General features: G+C 42.4%; 1 protein-coding gene across 3 annotated transcripts in view; it reads right to left on the reverse strand.

The window, feature by feature from the left end:
* The window catches only part of VWF (von Willebrand factor), a 173,654-nt gene that overhangs the window by 21,997 nt on the left and 135,307 nt on the right, over positions 1 to 16,350 (reverse strand). For all 3 annotated transcript variants that reach the window (XM_049882256.1, XM_049882254.1, XM_049882255.1), the window contains exons 39-43: positions 14,234 to 14,336; positions 13,685 to 13,759; positions 12,323 to 12,427; positions 10,881 to 11,086; positions 5,173 to 5,322 (exon numbers count right to left, since the gene is read on the reverse strand). In XM_049882256.1, the coding sequence (XP_049738213.1) occupies positions 5,173 to 5,322; positions 10,881 to 11,086; positions 12,323 to 12,427; positions 13,685 to 13,759; positions 14,234 to 14,336 (639 nt within the window). The remainder of the gene's footprint in view (positions 1 to 5,172; positions 5,323 to 10,880; positions 11,087 to 12,322; positions 12,428 to 13,684; positions 13,760 to 14,233; positions 14,337 to 16,350) is intronic.

A 16,350-nucleotide genomic window follows, 5' to 3' on the forward strand; every position in this document is an offset into this window, starting at 1 on the left:
GAGCAATCATCTGGTCAAGAATGTTAGACATGTTGCCTTCTCCATTCATTCCTCTGACCTCTACTCCTATCTCCTTTTTGGCCCACATCCCCACAGCCTCTGTGGAAGACATCCATCCAGACAGTCAGGTTTATGCATATGACCATACACCCTCCCCAACAGTTGTCTGGACCAGAATGAGAACCAGACAGAGGATACAATTCATGGGCTAAGCTATGCCCATCAGTTCTTTTCTTGACAATTTAATCTATGAAACACAAAGATTAAATAAATCAGATTGGACAAGGATGAACTGAACAGTCCATGCTCAGTTGAGGCCAGATTCAATAAAGCTATGTGCAAATGAAATTTATGAGAAAGGAAAACTTCCTCAGAGAGGAAGCTGGCCTGCAGTGAGAAGCTGGGAAAGATGAGCATAAAGATGCAGAGACAAGAGGTCACAAGACAAATGGAGAGAAATATTGTCTGAGCACCATCCACTTTCTATGACTGTTGTTGTTAGCTGCTGTCGAGTTGGCCTCTGACTCATGGTGACCCCATGCACAATGGAACGAAACACTGCCTAGTCCTGTGCCATCTCCCTGAACAGCTGGGGATCAAGCTGTTGTGATCCATAGAGTTTTCAATGGCTGATTTTCAGAAGTAGATCACTAAGCCTATGCTCCTAGTCTGTTTTAGTCTGGAAGCTCTGCTGAAATTTGTTTAGCATCAGAGCAAAACACAAGGCGCCACTGACAGAGGAGTGGTGGCTGTATATGACGTGTATTAGTCAGGAATCGAACCTGGGTCTCCCACACGGAAGCCAAGAATGCTACCACTGAACCACCACTACCCTTTCTTCCCATAATACTCACCCCCATTTACTGCACTTCATTTGTGAATGATTCCCCTGTGTGCTTTCCATAAATCCCGTTTTTATTTAGCTAGCTTGAGTAGGTTCTGTTCCTGGCAATCAAAATGCCCTAGTGAAACACAAAATATACTGGGTGCCAATTTTATAAAAATGACATCTAAACAGCACTCTCTTTTTTTGACAGCAAGTTATTTCCATTGCCTTCCATACCCTGCATGAGGACATAACGTGACTAAATGGCACACCTGGATACCAAAACATCATGCTCTTTCAAAGGTGCCTAGCAACTCCCACTCATCCTCTGTACCAGCAGTGCAGGCAAAAAAGCAGATGAACTGAATAGACTCTCCCATTTCTGGGTTCTCTCTGAGCCCTCCCTTCCATCATCAAACTATGCATATTGGAAGTGGCACCAAGAACATTATCTCCACTGCTATTAACATTTACAAAGCAACTACAAGATGTATGTGCTTGCCTGCCCTGGAAACACTTCTTTTAACATTATTATCTACAGAAAGAAAACAGCATTAAACCCACAAGCAGAATTTGACTCACAAATCTCCCTTAAATGTGCAAGAATGGGGTGTCCCAGAACACATGGGAGCCTTAGGGGCAAACCACCACGAAAGGAATTAAAAACGGAATTCAGGGAACAATGGTCATGTGTTTTGTACCTCAAACTGTAAACATGGTTTGAAAATCATCAATCTATGTGGAAATACTACAGTGCATTGAAATTGGGAAAATCTCAGGAAATTTAGGATGTATGTCTGCTCTGGGAATAGGCTAATTGATGTCTGAAGGTGGAAGTTGTTAGGTGTCTTCAAAGTTGGTTCCGAATCATAGAGACCCTATGTACAACAGAACACTGCCTGGTCCTGTGCCATCGTCATATTGTTATGCTTGAGCCCATTGTTGTAGCCACTAGGGCAATTCATCTCATTGAGGGTCTTCCTCTTTTTCACTGACCCTCTATTTTACCAAGCATGATGTTCTTCTCCAGAGAATGATCCCTCCTGATAACATGTCCAAAGTACGTGACATGTACTTTCATCACTCTTGCTTCTAAGGAACATTCTGGTTGTACTTCTTCCAAGACAGATTTGTTCATTCTTTTGGCAGTCCATGGTATATTCACTATTCTTCACCCATACCACAATTCAAAGGCGTCAGTTCTTCTTGGTCTTCTTTATTCACTGTCCAGCTTTCTCATGCATACGAGGTGACTGAAAACACCATGGCTTCAGTCAGGCACACCTTAATCTTCAAGGTGACATCCTTGCTTTTCAATACTTTCAAGAGGTCTTTTGCAGCAGATTTGCCCAATGCAATACGTCATTTGATTTCTTTACTGCTGCTTCCATGGGTGTTGATTGTGGATACAGGTAAAATGAAATCCTTGACAACTTCTATCTTTTCTCAGTTTATCACCATGTTGCTTATTGGTTGTGAAGCAATTTTGTTTCAGTTGTGAAAGATTTTTGTTTTCTTTATGTTGAGGTGTAATCCCTACTGAAACCTGTAGTCTTTGATCTTCATCAGTAAGTGCTTCAAGTCCTCTTCGTTTTCAGCAAACAAGGATGTGTTATCTGCATAATGCAGGTTGTTAATGAGTCTTCCTCAAATCCTGATGCTGCGTTCTTCTTCATATAGTCCAGCTTCTCGGATTATTTGCTCAGCATACAGACTGAATAGGTATGATGAAAGGATACAACCCTAACACACACCTTTCCTGACTTTAAACCATGCAGTATTCCCTTGTTCTTATCAAACCACTGCCTCTTGATCTATGCACAGATTCCTCAAGAGCACAATGAAGTGTTCTGGAATTCTCATTCTTCACAATGTTATCCATAATTTGTTATGATCCACACAGTCGAATGCCTTTGCATAGTCAGTAAAACACAGGTAAACATCTTTCTGGTATTATTTGCTTTCAGCCAAGATTCATTGTACATCAACAATGATATTCTTTGTTCCATGTCCTCTTCTGAATCTGGCTTGAATTTCAGCAGTTCCCTGTCAATATACTGCTGTAGCCACTTCTGAATGATTTTCACCAAAATTTTACTTTGGTATGATATTGTCTTAGCCTGGAAGCTCACCATTCGGTTGGATCACCTTTCTTGGAAGTAGGCATATACGGATCTCTTCCAGTCGGTTGGCCAGGTAGCTGTCTTACAAATTTCTTGGCGTAGATGAATGAGCACTTACACTGCTGCATCTGTTTGTTGAAACATCTCAATTGGTATTCCATCAGTTCATGAAGCTTTGCTTTTCACCAATGCCTTCAGTGCAGCTTGGGCTTCTTCCTTCAGTGCCATCAGTTACTGATCTTACAGTACTTCCTGAAATGGCTGAATGTCAACCAATTCTTTTTGGTACAGTGGCTCTGTATATTCCTTCCATCTTCTTTTGATGCTTCCTGCATCATTTAATAGTTCCTCCATAGGATCTTTCAATATTGCAACTCCAGGCTTGAATTTTTTCTCAGTTCTTTCAGCTTGTGAAATGTTGAGCATGCTCTTCCCTTCTGGTTTTCTATCTCCAGGACTTTGCACATATCACTATAATACTTGACTTTGTCTTCTAGAGCCACCCTTTAAAATCTTCTGTTCAGCTCTTTTACTTGCTTTAGCTACTAGATGTTCAACAGTAAGCACAGTCTCTTCTGACATACATTTTGGTCTTTTCTTTCTTCCTTGTCTTTTTAATGACTTCTTGCTTTCTTCATGTACGAAGTCCTTGATGACATTCCACAACTCGTCTGGTCTTCAGTCTTTAGTGTTCAGCATGTCAAATCTGTTCTTGAGATGGTCTCTGAATTCAGGTGGGATATACTTAAGGTAATACTTTGGCTCTCATGGACTTGTTCTAATTTTCTTCAGTTTCAACTTGAACTTGCATATGAGCAATTGGTAGTCTGTTCCACAGTCAACCCCTGGCCTTGTTCTGACTGATGATATTGAACTTTTCCATCATCTCTTGCCACAGATGTAGTCAATTTGATTCCTAAGTATTCCATCTGGCGAGGTCCACACGTATAGCTGCTGTTTATGTTGTTGAGAAAAGGTATTTGCAATGAAGAAGTTATTGGTCCTGCAAAATTCTATCAGGTGATCTCCAGCATAGTTTCTATCACCAAGGCCATATTTTCCAACTATCGATCCTTCTTTGTTTCCAACTTTCACATTCCAATCACCAGTAGTTATCAGTGCATCTTGATTGTATGTTCGATCAATTTCAGACTGCAGAAGTTGGTAAAAATTTTCAATTTCTTCATCTTTGGCCTTAGTGGTTGGTGCACAAATTTGAGTAATAATCGTATTAACTGGTCTCCCTTGTAGGCATATGGATATTATCCCATCACTGACAGCACTGCAGTTTAGGATAGATCTTGAAATGTTGTTTTTGTTGATGAATGTAACACCATTCTTCTTCAAGTTGTCATTCCCAGCAGAGTAGGCCATATGATTGTCTGATTCAAAATGGCCAATACCAGCTCATTTCAGCTCACTAATGCCTAGGATATCAATGTTATGAGTTTCATTTCATTTTTGACAATTTCTAATTTTCCTAGATTCGTACTTTGTACATTTCACATTCTGATTATTAATGGATGTTTGCAGCTATTTCTTCTTATTTTGAGTCTTGCCACATCAGCAAATGATGGTCCTGGAAGTTTGACTCCATCCACATCATTAAGGTCAACTCTACTTAGAGGGGGCAGCTCTTCCCCACTCTGCCTACAAACCTGAGGGACTCATCTTCCGGCACTATATCAGACAATGTTCTGCTGCTATTCATAAGATTTTCACTGGCTAATTCTTTTCAGAAGTAGACCTCTAGGTCCTTCTTCCTAGACTGTCTTAGTCTGGAAGCTCAGCTGAAACCTGTCTGCCATGGGTGAACCTGCTAGTATTTGAATACCGGTGGCATAGCTTCTAGCATCACAGCAACACACAAGCCCCGTGGTACGACAAACTGACAGACACGTCGGGGGAAGGTGGAAGAGAGGAGACGATATCAAATCCTCTTTTCTAGGCCTTTAATCCTCTCCACATCTTAAGCCAGCTCCACAGCCCTCTGGAGCTTACAATAGACATGACTATAAGCCAAAGACTCAATCACAGAAGAATAACATAGCAAACCTTTCCTCAAGATTCTTTCTTTTTACCCAGCCCAATCTCCTTCTTCCCCCTCACCTCTGGCCTTGAACCGGAGGTTAGCAAAGTGTCTTTCTTGCCCCCTCCTGAGCCTTCCTCCCCTATCTCCCTACCCTGGCTGCTCCTCAGTACCAGCCCATCTGCCCCACTTACCGACCTACAGCCCTCTTCACAGGGCTTCTGGGAGCACTGGACCACACGCAGGCCCATCACAGCATCTTCCATGTCGGTGCAGGTGCACACATCACAGCCCTCTTCCCAGAACTGACCCACAGGGTAGATGGTGCCTCGATGGACACACACCTGCAGACACAAAGGTTGCCGTGAGTGAACTCATTCGGTCAACTTAAACAAACAGTAGGTAACTACTATGTGTTGGAAGGGGCCTTGGTGGTGCAGTGGTTAAGCATTTGGCTGTTAACCAAAAAGTCAGCAGTTGGAATCCACCAGGCGCTCCTTGGAAACCCTGCAGGGCAGTTCCACTCTGTCCTGTAGGGAGGTGCACTAGGTGCTGAGAACACAGCAATAAAAAAACCAACATGGTCTTTGCCCACATGGAGAGATGTTTCTAAAGTAGATTTTCTCGTTTTCCATTCCCTGCCCACCAGCTTTAGAAGAGCTGTCCCTGGTCTACCCTGGGAGTGGTCCCTTGTGAGACCTTCACAGGCCCAGGTATAACACACTGGCTACCTCAGCCCAGTTTCACTGCTGCCTTGACTGAATTTAGCTCCTTCCTATTTACACAGAAAGCTTGACCCTAATTCTCAGATTCAGTAACATCCTTGAACTTAGAACACACTTACATACAGCCTTCTGCGCCCCTGGAGCGGATTGAAGGTAACGGGAGACTGGGCAGGGGCTGTGAATGAGTGTCCCTTTGAGGTCCAGAAGTGACAAGGAACATACAGGCCAGGCTCTGAGGCACAGAGTGTGGGGTGTGTTTGAGAGAAAAGGGATCCTACTTGGAAGTGCTATAGGCTACAGAAGGGATGTGGGAAAAAAGATTGCAAAGGTTGATTGGGATCAGAAGATGTAAAGCCTGGGATGCCTGCCATATTTAGTGTTTAGACTTTATTTTGTAGGAATGAGGTGCTAAGGAAGCTGTTTGACCAGTGGATTTAATGACAGTTTTTAAGTTAGTCCCAAGTCTGCCCTCCAAGATCACACAGGTCAGGTCTCCACCCTCATTCACATAAGAGCAGTATAAACATTTTTAAACACTTATCATATTATTTGCTCAGTCTTGTAGCTTCTGTATAATGAACTTATTGAGTGAGCCCTATTAAGAAGCCTGTTAGAAAATGTTACCAATCCTGTAGAGGGAAATTTGGCAGTATCTAGCAGAAGTATTTGTGCATTTACCATTTGACCCAGTATCTCACTTCTAAGAATCTATCCTCAAGACACATTGGCAAAAACACATGACCGATGTACAAGGTTACTTGTTACAACATTATTAGGAACAGCAAAAGATTGAAACAGCCCATATGTCCATCAGTAGGGGACTGGCTGAATAAATTAGGGTATATCAATGCAACAGAGAACTATGCAGCTACCAAAAGAAATAAGGAAGATCTCTATAAACTGATACAGAATAATCTCCAGTATCCATAGTTAATTGAAAAAAAGAAAAGTGCAGGGCAGAATTTATAATATACTACCCTTTCTGAGCTAAATGGGAAGAAATACAAATATAAAAATTTTTCTTACATTTTCAAACAGAAGCAATGGCAGGATATGCCCGAAACTAATAAAGATGGTAAATCATAGGGAACAGGGAAGGAACAAGGTAGAAAAGACAGGGATAGAAGTGAAGCTTTTAGGAATGTATCTTGCTTTATAATTTGCCTTTGGAATCATTTATATAATTAAAAATTAAATTTAAAAAAATATAGTAAGAAGCAACCCCTAAAAACTGAAATATCTGATTAACTCGATATCTAGTCACTGCTATAACCATGCAGAGAAAACAATTATTTCAAGCGGTATTAAAACCACGTATTTTGACTGCACATCTCTAATAGGTTACATTCTTGGGAAAAAAGAACTGCAAAGAAATCTTAACTGCTTTCAACAATCTTAAATCGTTAACAGTAATACTGGCACTGTTATTTTTGAAACTATCATAGGCATATTGTAAGATAAAGCCAATAAGTAATTATGTTTGGAACCAAGATTTTCAACTTAAAAGAGAAGTGATACAAGTATTAAATCATAGAAGTAAAACCCTGTAGTCTGAAATTTTAATTGGAACTATCACTACGAACTTAGGAGTTTTTTTTTTTTTCTCTTTAAAAATATGTATTTCTAGGCTCAGTCCACCAAAAACACCTAGAAACAATGAAAGCCCAGGAACAATGGCATTCTGGTACCCCATCTGTGGTGTCTAAATATCATTTCCATTAAAAGGTACCAAGATTCCTTGGTGAAATGTCTCATTTTAGGTCTGGGACAGGAAATGTCCAAGATGAGCCTGGTACACCTTGTTGTTTCAGAAAGGAAGAAAGCTATCAAGGACTAATGAGGCCATGTCAAAGGACTTCAGAACCACCTTCAAGGGGCTCCCATCTGCATCAGATAAAACAACTTTAATATCAAAAAGGATAAAGATTACAATGAATTCAAACTACTCAAATACATAACCCACTGCAGTAGAGCCGATTCTGACTCATAGCAATCTCATAGGATTTCTGAGGCTGTAAACCTCTGCGGAAGCAGACTGCCACATCTTTCTTCTGAGAAGCCGCTGGTGGTTTCAAAATGCCGACCTTTCAGTTAGCAGTAGATTACTTTAACCACTGTGCCACCAGGGATCCTTAATCAAATACACAAATACCTATGAATTCACAATGTTACTAGGCACACACACCAAAAAACTCTCTGGTCATCATTTGAAAGTTGCTAGAGCACCAACTCATTACTCTGAAAATTGATAAAGAAAAAAGAATCAAGTATTTATCCTGCTTTTCCCAAAGTGCTCACTCTTCTATGCCAAGAAATTTGGAAGACAGCAACCTGGTCAACCGACTGGAAAAGATCCATACATGTGCCTATTCCAAAGAAAGGTGATCCAACAGAATGCAGAAATTATCGAACAATATCACTAATATCACATGTAAGTAAAATTATGTTGAAGATAACTCAAAAACAGTTGCAGCAATGCATCGACAGGGAGCTGCCAGAAATTCAAGCTGGATTCAGAAGAGGATATGGAACAAGGGATATCGTCATTGAAGTCAGATGGATCTTGGCTGAAAGCAGAGAATACCAGGAAGGTGTTTACCTGTGTTTTGTTGACTAGGCAGGGGCTTTCAACTGGAAAAGAGTGGAAATTTCAGAATGTTTAACTGTGTTCATGGGGAACCTGTACATAGACCAAGAGGCAGTTGTTCGAATAGAACAAGCGGATACTGCATGATTTAAAATCAGGAAAGGTGTATGTCAAGGTTGTATCCTTCCACCATATTTATTCAATCTGTATGCTAAGCAAATAATCCAAGAAGCCAGAATATATGAAGAAGAACCAGGCATCAGGATTGGAGGAAGACTCCCTAACACCCAGCGATATGCAGATGACACAACCTTGCTTGCTGAAAGTGAAGAGGACTTGAAGCACTTACTGAAGAAGAACGAAGACTACAGCCTTCAGTATGGATTACACCTCAACATAAAGAAAACAAAAATTCTCACAACATCACAATAAACGGAGAAAGTATTGAAGTTATTAAAGATTTCATTTTAATTGTATCCACAATCAACGCCCATGGAAGCAGCAGTCAAGAAATCAAATAACGTATTGCACTGGGCAAATTTGCTGCAAAAGACCTCTTTAAAGTGCTGAAAAGTAAAGATGTCACCTTGAAGACTGGGGTGCACCTGACCCAAGTCATGGTATTTTCAATCACCTCATATGAATGTGAAAGCTGGACAATGAGTAAGGAAAACTGAAGAAGAATTGATGCCTTTGAATTACGGTATTGGTGAAGAATATTGAATATACCATGGACTGCCAGAAAAATGACCAAACCTGTCTTGGAAGAAGTACAGCGAAAATGCTCCTTAGAAGCAAGGATGGCAAGACTTCATCTTACATACTTTAGACATAGGGACCAGTCCCTAGAGAAGGACATCAAGCTTGATAAAGTAAAGGGTCAGTGAAAAAGAGGAAGACCTACAACAAGATGGGCTGACATAATGGCTGCAACAATGGGCTCAAACATAGCAACGATTGTGAGGATGGCACTGGACCAGGCAGCATTTTATTGTGTTATACGTAGAGTCGCTATGAGTAGGAACCTATTGGACCACGTCCAACAACAACATTTCCAAAGGAATCCCATTCAGAGCAACCAAAAAGTGGCTGGGGGAGGGTTATTCCTTATAGAAAAATTCCTGAAAATAAATGCAGAAGAATGATACAACTAGAAAAAAAGTCACACATTTCGACCCTTAATACAGTAATGAATCTTAGGTAACAATCATCATGGATATTAAAACTATTCATTAAAACATTGATGGGGGAAACTTTATGTTGGAGAAAAAATTGATACCACCTAAATCCAGTAATCAGTCTTATCTTTAAAAGCAGAACCACTGAACATTATGAGCCTCCTCGTATGATGGAATAGGAAACACACAGCATTGGCTTTGATGTATTTTTGCCACTACCACCACTCCCTAAAATTGAACTTGAGTGTAATTAATCCCCAGGTCTAATTTCTAGTCTACCAGAAATACAGAGGATGAAGAAACACATCAAGCAATACCATGAGCAAGCTGTCAGCCAAATCCAGAATGCATAACATTCTATAGGACAAATGATCCAGCTTCTCCAACAAACCAAGGTATAAAAAGTGGGGAACTACTATAGAATAAAGAGACATAAGAAACATTAGTAGGGAAAAAAAAAAAAAAGAGCAAAGGAGGGAGGAGAAAGAGAATACAGACAAAAGCAGCAGCAGCAGCCAACACCTCTTAAACCTGCTCCTGCTTCTCTAGAACTTGGACACTTAGACACCTTCAGCTGGAAGAGCACCCAGAGGGAACCAGAAGTCTAGAGCATCCAGGTAAATGAGTGTCTGTTCTTGCCCTAACAGGCTCCAGGGGAAGATAACTGCAGCTTCCCTTGGTCGTTCATTCCAGAACTTGCCATCAATAACCCAACAAGCTATGTGACTATTCTCGGGCCTTCCTGCTGCAATTCTGACCCATTTCAAGTCCCATTCTTCATTCCCACTTCCCCCAAATTAAATCTTTCTTGATAGCTCCTCTTGGTGATCTCTCCCCTATAAGACTGCTATTCCCATTTAATGACTGTACCATCCATTGATACTTTATTGTATTCAGTTTATAGATTATCCTCTTATATGTACTAACAAGATCACAAGTAGGGACTGCATCTTACATTTCTCGCATAGCACAGTACCAGTTCTGGTAGAACATAGTACTTTCTCAGTAAACACTGGGAGGGAGGGAGGGAGGGAGGGAGGGATGAATTAATAGCAATTAACAAATGAGTAAACTATTAACTACTCTCTAAATGATCCAAGCAATCATACTATTCCTTTATCTAGGCTACAAATTAGTTCTTTAAAGGCCTAGAAATTAGTTCTTTAAAGGTAGGGACCATGTCTTATACATTGTTTGTAACTCAGCACGTTGCCATACTGAGCACACAGTAGGTTCTCTCTACCTCCTGGATTAACTAAATTTTCATTTAGGCTGAAGTTGGAATCCTGACTGCCTGCCCACCAAGCCATGCAATGCTTGGTCTGGGGAGGAGGGGAAGGTTGGGTAGAGATGAATCTTCCGTGACGAGCACGTGTTTGGCCATCATCCTTGCAAGAGCCAGCAGCCCTTACCTTGTCAGGGAGGCAGGTGGTTGTGGAGCAGCCACAGTCATTGGTGGTGACTGAGGCCAGGTACCCCAGTGGGCAGCTCACTGTAGAGTTCACACAGTTGCAAGCACATTCATACTCATCACAGCACTGGGTCTTCCGAAGGGTCGGCGTACGGTGTGGGGGGCATGAGGGCGGGAACTCCCTTCTGCACTCCTCCTTCCTGCAGGCTGAGATGCAGCACGAAGAGATACCCTTAGTCCTGCCGCATAAGGATTGCACCCAGCCAGGGTTCATGAATATTCAGTTATAATGTAAGGTCTGGATCCAGAAATATTAAAGCAGTAATGAATGATAGCCCAGTTCAGGGGCTGCAGGACATTCAATTATACCTAAAAGCTGTCAGACTGCAGAAGCGTAAGAACATTAATCAAAAGGAGTGATGCAAAGCTAGGAATTCTCACGGAGAAGTGAAGGCTGCTCAGGCCCTGCTCTATCACCTTTCCATGTATATCTGGAAGAGGTAGGGTTCTTCCAGCTACTGATTCCCAGGAACCCCAGATACAGAATCTCTAAGACCCAGGTAACAATAGGAAGGCCTGGACGCACCATGAGCTGGTAACCATTGTTACATGCTGGGTGCTTATTCGATCCTATCTGCAGGGCTATTCCTACTTCAGTACCTAGAACAATACTCTGTAGTGGTAGGTCCTTCAACAATGCTGAATAAAAGAGTACCAGCCATCCTGTCAACTCCTCAATCTCATTTTAAAAATGCCAAATTCTAACCCTGTGCCCTTTGCCTATTCCCAACTTCCATCATATATAATGTCTTATCCTCCCACCCTCAAGGTCTTACACCTAGGAACTCAAGTGAAGCCAGATGCTAAATCAACAGGACAAGAACTCCACTTGACTTAGAGTAGGTATTCTTAATAGCTAAATACAGAATTAATTGCTTCACATTTCTTACTTTAGTTTAACCCTATGTTTAAATTATGGCGTTTAGTGATTAAATATGTAAACCTACAGAGGAAAAAAAAAAACCTATAAATTTGTTTGAGAATAAGATCCAATGATAAGAACAAGCCAAGGGGACATTCCCTCTTTTCCATGGGATATGGGAGGGTGGAGGTAGGGGAAGATCAGGGCAAATAAAGGTTGGTTTCTGGAGTCTTCCCCATCTCAAGCCCAACTGCCTGTTAATATGACCCAAGAGGGAGGTGCCTGAGGTGTGTCCATCTCCAACACATCTTCAGCAGCATACAGCTGGAAGGATTTATTAGAGGATTCAGTCCAGATGTGACTTTAACCCCTTTGTTCCAGACATACCCTGAACCCAGGTTCAGCTAACTAGAATACATAAAATGACATGATCTGGAAACAGGTCCCCAAGAAGTAGGATACCTTCCCCAGGCCAGGCAAGAGTGACCATTCCAACCCCTTCTCATCCAGAGAGACTTTACCACAGGTGAAGTTGGGTCTGCACTCTCCGGGATTGGTCAGTGTCGGCTGGAGGCCACCTTCACAGTGAGGCACTGGGGGCAAGTCACAGCTTACCAGGTCGCACACTGTCGGCCAGGAAAGAGAGACATCCACTCAGAGTTCAGTGAGGTTATTCCTTCATTACCTGTGAGTGGGATCCTACTTTCCTACACACGCAGACTTCAACTGTTTTAGATAGACGATGATGATGATTGGATGGACGGATGGACGGACGGAGGGACGGAGGGACGGAAGGACGGAGGGACGGATGGATGGATGGGTAGATATATAAACAATATACAGATTGATTAATTGGTAGATCCAAATCATATGATAAGCTCATATTGATTACTCTTGTCATCTGCTAGGACTTCCAGATCTCAGTAACATCACTTGAACCCTGCATGCCTCAGTTTCCTCTTTCGTAGGTGGGAACTCTACCTCATAAGGCTAGTTTGAGGATTTCAAGAAATAATGTAGGCAAAGTGTCTAGCATATTGTAGAGGCCTAATAATGTCTATAAAATGAGGGACTTGAACTAAATGACCCCTCCAGCTTTCTCTACCATTAACATTCTAAGACCTACTTTATACAAATTGTTCTCAAGTTAGATCTCCCCCCACCCCCACAGGACTTCTATTTATCCCTGATAAATTTTATCAGCATAAATAAATTTCTCAGATTATTTCATTCTTCTTAGATCCTTGGACTGTCCCTTGATCTATTTGCTTTCCCTGGAAGATTTGCATGACTGCCAATGTTACAAGCTGTGCTTTATGTCTTTACCCATATTATCAATAAAAGCTTTGGACAGGACAGGGACAAGGGCACTGGAGATCTCCTGTCATATTAGCTTTAATTCCATCAGCTCTGAATTCATTTAATTATACCATTATTCAGTCCACTATTCACAATTCAGGGCGCAAACCTATCGTGAAACCCTTAGACAAATAACTTGCTGAATCAAGGTGCCCTGTGTGTGGCTCTCTCTAGATCTAGTATCCTCAGAATCTTATTGAGAAGGAAAATGGATTACTTTGGCATGGCTGTTTCTTAAGTAAACCTCTGTGGCCCCTCACTCCAGTAAGCATGCCATTCTTTTCTACTTTCAAGTCTTACATTTAATAGCCCACAGCAGAATGTTTCTATCAAACAAATCCTACTTTCCAGAAGTTACTCTTTCCACTTTTTGGAAAATCTAATCAGCCCTGACCCACCTCCAGTCTGCCGGCACCTTTCAACTATCTGTGCCTGGGACTACATCCACCTTTCAGCACCCATGACATGGTTCACCTGGGTCTGGGGTTTGGACCCTGGAGAAATGTCCAAGGTAGGACACATACCACACTCATACTCTGGGCAGCACTGGTCTGGATTGTGGTGGAGGCGGGCCACTTCACATGGGCCACACGTGGGAGCTAGAAGGAAAGAAAGGCCACTAAGTCAGAGGGAAATAAACAGTGGTATACTACCTAGAGAAGGGTCAAAAATATTGCAGACTCTTATTCACTGAAAACCAGCCCAGAGCCTGTATGGGAGGCCCATCAGAGTATTCAGGTGGGGGACCTCTGATAAAATAAGTCTCCCTCTTTGTGTCCTGTTGACACCTTCAAATTTACCTCCTAGGGTGCTACGAGTCTGAGGGCCAAGACGGTTACAGGTGAGCAGAATTAAACTCTGAGAGGATCTATTCCAGAGCCAGAATGGGGATCCCCAAGCCCAGCAAGGTAAAGAAGTTTGGGGCTGGCATGGGGGATGCAGGCTGGGTCAAGGAAATCAACCTAGGGGCCAAAGGTTTGGATCTGGTCTACCAGATCTGAAGACAGCATAGCTGGATGATCTTGGAGGCTCTTCTTCCTCCAGTTGCCCCAAGGAGGGGTGGACTCACTCACCTCTGGCCGTGGGGCAGGGCTGCGAGGTGCAGTTGACCTTCCGCCCACTGAGGCACATGCAGATCTGACAGGGTTGGTGGTCCGGGACCCAGGTTTCTAGAAACTGAGAGGAGAACAAGGGTCAGAGAAGTCCCAGGATGCTTCAGGTCACAAAGCCCTGGAGTCCATGGAATTCATTTTTCCCCCACCTCTGGCTTGGTTTCCCCTCGGCGAGGGCCAGTTCCTGGGCCTTCCTTTTCAGAACCCCAAAGATGAATAAAAGCAGGTTGAAAGGAAGTTGTGAGGTTCTGAGAGGAAAGAGCTGTAGAAGCATCAGGGTCTCTCAGAAAGAATATCTCCACCCTGCTATGTTAACTCAGGGACCAATCACAAACTATGCATTTAGAAACCTTATAAGCATTCTTTACAGTCTTCTCTGGTGGTGGCGCTATAATAGCAAAGCAAGAAAACAGGGTTCTTGTATCACACTCTTGTATCACACTGAAGTCCATAGGTGATACAAATGGTGAGACTTTGTTTCATGTACTTTAGATATGTTACCAGGAGTGATTAGTCCCTGGAGAAGGACATCATGCTTGGACATCATGATGGAGAAGGACATCATGCTTGGCCAGCGAAAAAGGCGAAGACCAATGATCTCCAATGAGATGGACTGACACAGTGGCTGCAACAATGGGCTCAGGCATAACGATTGTGACGATGGCACAGGACCAGGCAGTGTTTCATTCTTTTGTACATAGGGTTGCTAAGATTCGGAATTGACTTAATGGCACCTAACAACAGCAACAACATGCTCTGCTGCCTCCCAGTAATAATTAACATTTACCATGTTTAGACATTTTTTCTAAGGGTTTTACATTCATTTTCTTTATTATCATTATAATAACCCCATCAGGTAAGCACTGTTATTATCTACACTTAGTAATGATAAAATTGAAGCACAGAGAAGTTAAGTAACTTGGCTAGATTGCACATCCAGGATTTGAACCTGGTATTCTGGCACCAGGCACAATGTTTATAATGTCTGTACTCTTCTCCTATGAACAGTCACAGTGCCTACTATGAGCAGGTCCCACTGCCCAGGCCATGAGGGTGGCAGGCACTGAACACACCGTCCCTGCCCTCAAACAGCTGACAGTCAAGTGAAGGAAATAAGACCCGCCCATGAAAAGTTGAATAACCAAATAGAAATTGAATTAGATGAATAAATTGTGATATATCCATACATAGATTACATGCAATAACATGGATGAATCTCAAAAGCATTAGACTGCATGAAAGAAGCTAGACCAAAAGGAGGACATACTGCAGGATTCCATGTATATAAAATTCCAGAAAATGTGAAGTCATCTATAGCGACAGAAAGCAGACCAGTGTTTGCCAGGGGACAAGAGGTGGAGGTTGGGAGGGTGTGTTAAAAGGGACATGAGACAACTTTTGGGAGTGGTGGAAATACTCATTATCTTGACTGTGATGAATATTATATATGTATACTGGGTATATACATACAAAGAATATGAGCAATTTATTATACGTAAAGGATACCTCAATAAAGCTGCTTTTAAAAGTAAAAGAGCCACAGGAGTACAAGAGAAGAGCTCACTAGGGCTGGGATGCTGTTGCAGAAAGGTCTTGGAAAGGCACACCTATGGAGGACAGGAAGGATTTGGGCAGAGGAAAGGAGAAGGAGTCCAAGTGGAGAAGAGAGCCAACAAAGGCATGGAGGAAGGTATGTTCATGTGGGCATGTGGGGATGGGGTAGGGTGGCCAGGGCATGGTGGGAGGTGAGGCAGGTAGTGTGCAGACAATCGCAGAGGACTTTCAATCTTTTAGGAATTTGCACTTAAATTGGTAGACAAAGTGCAGCCCTGAGGGTTAGTAAGCAGGACCCTGCCTCAAAGGCAGAGTATTAAAGATAAATCTAGTGACAGCGAGAGGGATGGAGAAGGGAAGGACTAGGAATAAAACCAAAAACCAAACCCTTTGCCGTGGTCAATTCCAACTCATAGTGACCCTATAGGACAGAGGAGAACTGCCCCACAGGGTTTCCAAGGAGCAACTGGTGGATTCGAACTGCCGACCTTTTGGTTAGCAGGTGAGCTCTTAACCACTGCACC

This window comes from Elephas maximus, chromosome 4 (assembly GCF_024166365.1).
Source record: "Elephas maximus indicus isolate mEleMax1 chromosome 4, mEleMax1 primary haplotype, whole genome shotgun sequence".
NCBI lineage: Eukaryota > Metazoa > Chordata > Mammalia > Proboscidea > Elephantidae > Elephas > Elephas maximus.